The sequence below is a fragment of the Labeo rohita genome, unplaced genomic scaffold (genome assembly GCF_022985175.1).
Source record: "Labeo rohita strain BAU-BD-2019 unplaced genomic scaffold, IGBB_LRoh.1.0 scaffold_1505, whole genome shotgun sequence".
NCBI classification, from domain to species: Eukaryota; Metazoa; Chordata; class Actinopteri; order Cypriniformes; family Cyprinidae; genus Labeo; species Labeo rohita.
This window is the reverse complement of record NW_026127676.1, coordinates 8,355-16,948: the sequence shown is the minus strand read 5'-3', so window position 1 is coordinate 16,948 and position 8,594 is coordinate 8,355. Positions and strand designations below refer to the sequence as shown.

The 8,594-nt window shown below is 37.1% G+C and overlaps 1 protein-coding gene across 1 annotated transcript; it reads left to right on the top strand.

Annotated features, from left to right (window-relative positions):
- The first annotated feature begins 234 nt into the window (after positions 1-234).
- On the top strand, positions 235-2,956 carry LOC127158436 (uncharacterized). Its single transcript, XM_051101572.1, has 2 exons — positions 235-1,810; positions 1,983-2,956. Exons 1-2 carry the CDS (start codon positions 1,475-1,477, stop codon positions 2,613-2,615), a joined length of 969 nt encoding a protein of 322 aa, XP_050957529.1. The 5' UTR covers positions 235-1,474; the 3' UTR covers positions 2,616-2,956.
- The last annotated feature ends 5,638 nt before the right edge of the window (positions 2,957-8,594 follow it).

Genomic DNA, 8,594 nt, shown 5'->3' with positions numbered 1-8,594 from the left:
CAACATGATTTTTTCTTAATTGAACCTGCGCTGCAGCCTCCTGAGGAAGCAGCGGTTGTCTGCTGTCAGATCTGCATGTGATCAGAGCGTGCAGAAAGCCGCGAGGGGGAGAGGGGGGGCATAACTGATCCTCGTTAAACCCAGAGCATTCGATATACTCAGAGTTGTGACAACCATTGACTTTGCTGTATGAGCGGTCACGTGACTCATGGAGCCCTCAATAGTTCCAAACAGAGTCCTCTAATTAAAAATTACGTTTCTGAGCTGCCTCCCGCAGGACCCGTTCAAACCGACTGACAGCGCCGAGCTGTTTGGAACTTTTTAGAGCTACATGAACCACGTGACTGCGTGCCGGCGAGTTCAAAGAGTGTCGTAACTCTCAATATATGGCACTGGTTCCAAACAAACCCCGAGCTGTCAGAAAAGTGAAACCTTTCGAAGAACAAACGTTTTTTAATGACTTAGACAACAGGACAAGGCCATAAAGTAAATAAATTAGTTTTCAGTTTGCATAATAAAATGATAAAAATAAAACTTGGGAAAAGGAAAATTGACAAACTGATTGATATCAGTATTCCTGCTGCTGCTCCTGAATAAAGAATAAAACATGACAGTAAAAGCTAAATTAGTTACAGAACATAAATATATAAGAGTTGTAAGGGTGAAGCATGAACTAATAATAATGTTACCAAGCAAGTGACCATATGTGTGGACAAGTAATGCAAGAATAAAGAGGAGATAATACTGATAGTGACTGAAGACACTATCACTATTTTTTTTTTGTACACATCTCACTGGTGAGTTGTGCTATTTTTACAATTGGTCTGTTGGCAACCTCATTCAGTCCTTTGGGCTTACCTGGTGCCCATGGGCACCACACTGGTGACCCCTGCTTTAAACAGTGTTCTAAGCAGGGTCATTTTTAAAGTTTTGTACTGGTCAGTCTTTTAGAAACAAAATGGTTAACATTGTGCATTGGGCTGTACTGGAGACAGTAATTGTTTAATGTCATTAACAAATATGCATGTTCTGTTTACTCTTTGTCTCCTAAGATATGTGAAGACTGGGTTGCCACATGTACTGCCTTGAATATTCCACTCTCCAAAAGTGACCACCCAGCAATGAGGAAGTTTCTTTTTGAAAATGTAACGAATGGAGGAGCCATTCCTGGATTTCACCAGCTGCAAGAAAAATACCTAGGCAATGTTTACCTGAAAGAAAAGGAGGCACTCAGAAAACGTTTAGCCAAAAAGCCTGTTGCAGTCATATTTGATGAGACTCCAGATGTAGAGGGGAGATGTGTTCTAAACATTCTCATTGCACCCTTGGAAAAGGATGAATCTGGGAGAATACTGGCCTACTTGGCAGACACCGTCTTCCTAGAGCAGTCTCAGTGTCTGTGGTCAAGTGTCTGCAGGAATATGACATAGCAAATGAGGATGTCATTGTTTTTGACACCGACAATGCAGCCTACATGAAGAAAGCATATACAGCTGCTTTGCAGTCTTTATTCCCAAACTCACTGCACGTTACGTGCATGGCCCACATAATGAACCTCATCGGTGATGCCTTCCGCAGACCTTTTGACCAGCTAAATGCATTCATGCTCAGCTTTTCGCAGATGTTTTACCATGCTGGCTCTCGGAAAAGAAGATACCTCCAGTTCATGTCAGGAAAACATCCTACCAGACAAAAGGCAACCATGGCTCCAAATCCCTGTGCTACACGGTGGAACTCCTGGTTCAGTGCGGTGCAATACCACTCAGAGCACTTTAAACTCTACAAGGAGTTCATAGAGATGGAAATAAAGGTAAGACTCTTCCTCCTTTCAGTACAAATTCTCACAATGATAACAAGTTTCCAATTCATCCCAGTTTACACTAGCATGTGCCCTAATAAACATGTTCAAGTTTTTGCTTTTGGATTTGCTTATGTAAATTGCGTTGAAGCAGGACTAAATTCTGTTTTAATTCTATTCACAGGTGAGTGGCAGCAGTGCACCGCAGTCTGTGGAGAGACTCCATGAGATGCTACAGAATGAAGACATGGCTCAGTGTCTCCAGGTTCAGCTCAGCATCATGGCAGATAAGTGTGAACGTATTCTACAGCTACTTGACATCTTTCAGAGCAGGAAACCTATAACCACCAAGGTTTTTGACTACTTCGAGGATCTACAGATGAACTTTACTGCAAACAAGGAGTTACAGTATGAATCCTGTGCTGAGCACTTTGAAGGGCTTGATGTCCATCATGCCACCAAAACACACATCCTCAACTTAGTGCATCTAGCGTACAGCAATGCAGAGGAAAAACTCACGAAGTACATGTCAGAGGGACAACCTGCCATCAACTTCCTTCGAGAAGTCAGAGTGTTTGACCCTCGTTACATTTCATTCATGGAGGACAGTGTTTCTGGCTACACACACATCCCAGGCTTCAGTGCTGTCCCCAATGATGAGTTTGATGCCTACTTCCAACGCCTGGGTCCAGCAGCACTCAAAGCGTCAGCATGTGGAGTGGTAGATCTAGATGTGTTTTGGGATGGGCTTCTCGAGAGACTTCCTGTCCTCAGTGCCTTAGCCAAACGATACAAGGATGTCATCGTGAACTGCTGAAAGAAGCAACAGCCTTTACAAGCTTGTGCTATCAAGCAGAAGAAGATCAATCACTAACAGCAACCTCAAAGCCTTGGTCTTCTTGTACCACAATCAGCGACTCACTAGTGGAGTGTTTGAGAGGGATGAGCTCAAGATCGATTGTGGGCCAGACTCTGAGGATGAAGTGGAGGACAGCTTGGATACTTAGGAAGTTAGCATTGAAGAATGAACTTGTCTTACCATTCTAATGAATGATTTGATTGTTGACGTGTTTTAGTCTGCATTTCATATGCTATGTTGGAAGAACATCCAGTTGGTTCATATTTGTTCACACTGGACAATGTCAAGTTGAATTTAAAAGAAATGGGCAATTTTTTTATTTAATGAAACAATTTATTTTATTACAAGATTATTCTTTTTGAAACTTCTGTTATGCGCATTAATTGTCAGGGCTGAAAATAGCCTTTGCACTTTAACAATCACAAAAAAATGAAATCCTGGAGGGACTGACCAAATCTGACTCATGTGTTAAAGGGGGATAGTGTTTATAGTTCAGGGAAATGGGTGTGCTTTTTAAAAAATGGCATTATGGTTTTGAAATTTTAGTTCAAAAGACTGGGTATAGTGCTTTAGCAATCGAGAAAATCTGTATTATTATTTTCTAAAATCAGGTAAATGTAATTTAAAAGTATATGTGATGAAGATGTTTTTCTTTCAAGTCTCACGCGCAGTGTATACGTCATCGTCCGAATTTGTTCACTTCTTAACTGCCATACACTATATAGGAATTAGTGAATGAGTGAACGAGTGAACGATTTTGGACACAGCTAGAGTGTTGAACTTTTACATTTGCCAAAGATAGAACTTATATTAAAAACAAACAAGCAAGCCCTGCCCAGATTTAAAAAGTAACACAAAAGTAAACTTAACGCATTAATTCCTATAAAAAGTAAGTAACGTAATTAGTTACTTTTAGGGAGTAACACAATATTGCAATACAATACTTTTAAAAGTAACTTTTCCCAAAGTTATAGCAAAGAAACATTTTAATACTATCTTAACTGAGGAAAAAAAGGATGTTTAATTAACTTTGTACATAGTGTTTCCTTTTAATTTTAAATTTGACTGAAATGTGATGTTAAAGCTCTTGACTGGTGTCATGATCAGGGATTTCCAGCTCTTCCTCACCCACTTCACTGTCCACTAGGTTCAACTCCAGCATTTCACTGCTGCTCAGAAAGCTGCAGAGGTTTGAGTTCTTATGAAGTTGTGGTGTGAACAAGAAAGGGTCTGGTATCACTTAAGTGCTGAAGAGAACCACGAAAAGAACCGGGTTTTCTTTTGAGTCCATTATATTGTGAACACCAAAAGGACTGAGGTCAATTTCAGCTGCTTCCCTTTCTGGTTCACTTTAAGTGAACTGGGTTTGGTTCCTTTAAAACAAACCATATGTGAAAACACCCTAAAATCACAGCTTCATTCAAGCTATTCTACAAATATCCAATGTCATATATACCATTTTATCAGTAATGTTGATGCTTGTTTTATTAAGAATACAGCTATAATGACACAAACAGTTCAGTTGAGAGTGACAACCCAGGTCAAAAAATGTGCACCTCCATAATGTCCTTTAAGTGCTCCATTTTCACATACTAATTTTGTATTCAGTTCAAAAAATTATTCTTTAGTACTTTATAAGATAAACTTAATGTAAGTGTACATTTTGGGACACCATGCATGGGTACAGAATGTGCTGCTGTCGGATAACGAGTCGGGTGTTCTGTTAAGCAGTCTACTGTTGGTGCGCGTTTACCAAACATCACCTGTGCCTGTGTTATACCCCTGGAAAAGGGGAGAGAATTAATCAATCACACTCGACGATGCTTCTCCACTGCCAACTTTATGCATAATGTGTTTTGATAACAATTAACAATAAACATTTTTTCAAAACAGTGTTGTTTGCATTTTCTTCTTAATTCACAATTGGTACAATAAGCGGTTGATGAGATATCATATTTAGTTATCTATAAATCAACAATACCTCAGTGAATTAATACATATTTCATGGCATTTCAGAATTATCTGAAAACCTAGTTGTTCTTTTTAGCAATATATTAACTAGTACAAACAATTTAAACATTTAAATATTCTTTCCAAATAATTACTATCACTATACAATGCTTAGATGTCTCAAACAATCTGTGAATCACCCCATAAACACTAAGCAGACAGAATTAAATGTTCATTAACATACAATCTGAATATGCACGACTCATTATTAATCAACATGTGGCCTCGCGCCGTCCAAACTCCTGCTTCACCGAACCAATCACATTTTTAAGCATTTTAATCAACATTCACTTCCTATATTACTGACATCTGCACACTCTTAAACATTTCACAACATCAACTCACACTAGTTTAACGAATAATTAATAAGGCAAACCTGGAAAAGGGGAGAGAATTAATCAATCACACTCGACGATGCTTCTCCACTGCCAACTTTATGCATAATGGAGAAACGACACGAGTTCTCCCCCTAGTGTTGGAAAGGCACTAGTAATCGATTGCACAATTATTGGACTAAACTAATTGATCACAGATTAACGAACACTACTTAAATAATGTATTTATATTTGGTGAACCTTTTTAAATGGATTCAAAATAACTTATTTCAAAATAAATTATTTCAGCGTTTTTACAGTATTTATGAATTTCTTAATATAATTATACAAACATATTTACATCCGTCACACCTGACTCTGTTTTAAACTGTTTTCATTTATAAACGTCATCCTCTCACTGTACATGGTGAGTCTTGTTTCTAACTCACACTTTTTAATCTAAATTCTAAAAATCTCACATTTTCCACTAATGTTTTCCTGTACAGCTGATCACAGACTGAATACTGTACAATAATTTGAATGATTTTTATATATTACAGTGTCCACATTCATCAGTCTCTTACCCTTTTATTTTTGGACAGTTTTTGGTCAGACTACTGTACATGGAATCAGTTTCATGCCAGCTGTTAAAAGTCTGACTACACAACACATTGTTTTGATATATTGTTACTATTTGCAGTAAGCACACATTTCTTGTGTTGTGTAGATGGTGATGTGATTCTGGTGAGTTCTGTTGATCCTGTGATTGAGGGAGATACTCTGACTCTACACTGTTTACATCGATCTACAAACTCCCCCGATCCTCACAGCTGATTTCTATAAAGACGGGTCACTCATCCAGAATCAGACGACAGGAGAGATGAGCATCACTACTGTCTCAAAGTCACATGAGGGTTTCTACTACTGTAAAACAGAGAGAGGACAGTCACTCCACAGCTGGATCTCAGTCAGAGGTGAGAGTCAGTGGAGTTCAGTGTCTGTCAGCTGATTTGATTTTATTCACAAGCAATCAGTTACTGACAGCTGTTTATTATTTCACATTAACTCACATTAACAAAAGTAACTAACAAATCACATATACTGAAATACAGAGAAATCATTAGCACCTCAGAATCAGCACCTGTTATACCAATCCTGTATTTTTATATATATAATTTTTTTTGGAACACAAGCAATGACCTATTTTGTTTTAGTTTAGTTTATGTTTTGTGGGGTAGACTATTCCCTTATCGGGAGTTTGTAGATCGATGTAAACAGTGTAGAGTCAGAGTATCTCCCTCAATCACAGGATCAACAGAACTCACCAGAATCACATCACCATCTACACAACACAAGAAATGTGTGCTTACTGCAAATAGTAACAATATATCAAAACAATGTGTTGTGTAGTCAGACTTTTAACAGCTGGCATGAAACTGATTCCATGTACAGTAGTCTGACCAAAAACTGTCAAAAAATAAAAAAAAAGGGTAAGAGACTGATGAATGTGGACACTGTAATATATAAAAATCATTCAAATTATTGTACAGTATTCAGTCTGTGATCAGCTGTACAGGAAAACATTAGTGGAAAATGTGAGATTTTTAGAATTTAGATTAAAAAGTGTGAGTTAGAAACAAGACTCACCATGTACAGTGAGAGGATGACGTTTATAAATGAAAACAGTTTAAAACAGAGTCAGGTGTGACGGATGTAAATATGTTTGTATAATTATATTAAGAAATTCATAAATACTGTAAAAACGCTGAAATAATTTATTTTGAAATAAGTTATTTTGAATCCATTTAAAAAGGTTCACCAAATATAAATACATTATTTAAGTAGTGTTCGTTAATCTGTGATCAATTAGTTTAGTCCAATAATTGTGCAATCGATTACTAGTGCCTTTCCAACACTAGGGGGAGAACTCGTGTCGTTTCTCCATTATGCATAAAGTTGGCAGTGGAGAAGCATCGTCGAGTGTGATTGATTAATTCTCTCCCCTTTTCCAGGTTTGCCTTATTAATTATTCGTTAAACTAGTGTGAGTTGATGTTGTGAAATGTTTAAGAGTGTGCAGATGTCAGTAATATAGGAAGTGAATGTTGATTAAAATGCTTAAAAATGTGATTGGTTCGGTGAAGCAGGAGTTTGGACGGCGCGAGGCCACATGTTGATTAATAATGAGTCGTGCATATTCAGATTGTATGTTAATGAACATTTAATTCTGTCTGCTTAGTGTTCATGGGTTGATTCACAGATTGTTTGAGACATCTAAGCATTGTATAGTGATAGTAATTATTTGGAAAGAATATTTAAATGTTTAAATTGTTTGTACTAGTTAATATATTGCTAAAAAGAACAACTAGGTTTTCAGATAATTCTGAAATGCCATGAAATATGTATTAATTCACTGAGGTATTGTTGATTTATAGATAACTAAAACTAAAACTCATCAACCGCTTATTGTACCAATTGTGAATTAAGAAGAAAATGCAAACAACACTGTTTTGAAAAAATGTTTATTGTTAATTGTTATCAAAACACATTATGCATAAAGTTGGCAGTGGAGAAGCATCGTCGAGTGTGATTGATTAATTCTCTCCCCTTTTCCAGGGGTATAACACAGGCACAGGTGATGTTTGGTAAACGCGCACCAACAGTAGACTGCTTAACAGAACACCCGACTCGTTATCCGACAGCAGCACATTCTGTACCCATGCATGGTGTCCCAAAATGTACACTTACATTAAGTTTATCTTATAAAGTACTAAAGAATAATTTTTTGAACTGAATACAAAATTAGTATGTGAAAATGGAGCACTTAAAGGACATTATGGAGGTGCACATTTTTTGACCTGGGTTGTCACTCTCAACTGAACTGTTTGTGTCATTATAGCTGTATTCTTAATAAAACAAGCATCAACATTACTGATAAAATGGTATATATGACATTGGATATTTGTAGAATAGCTTGAATGAAGCTGTGATTTTAGGGTGTTTTCACATATGGTTTGTTTTAAAGGAACCAAACCCAGTTCACTTAAAGTGAACCAGAAAGGGAAGCAGCTGAAATTGACCTCAGTCCTTTTGGTGTTCACAATATAATGGACTCAAAAGAAAACCCGGTTCTTTTCGTGGTTCTCTTCAGCACTTAAGTGATACCAGACCCTTTCTTGTTCACACCACAACTTCATAAGAACTCAAACCTCTGCAGCTTTCTGAGCAGCAGTGAAATGCTGGAGTTGAACCTAGTGGACAGTGAAGTGGGTGAGGAAGAGCTGGAAATCCCTGATCATGACACCAGTCAAGAGCTTTAACATCACATTTCAGTCAAATTTAAAATTAAAAGGAAACACTATGTACAAAGTTAATTAAACATCCTTTTTTCCTCAGTTAAGATAGTATTAAAATGTTTCTTTGCTATAACTTTGGGAAAAGTTACTTTTAAAAGTATTGTATTGCAATATTGTGTTACTCCCTAAAAGTAACTAATTACGTTACTTACTTTTTATAGGAATTAATGCGTTAAGTTTACTTTTGTGTTACTTTTTAAATCTGGGCAGGGCTTGCTTGTTTGTTTTTAATATAAGTTCTATCTTTGGCAAATGTAA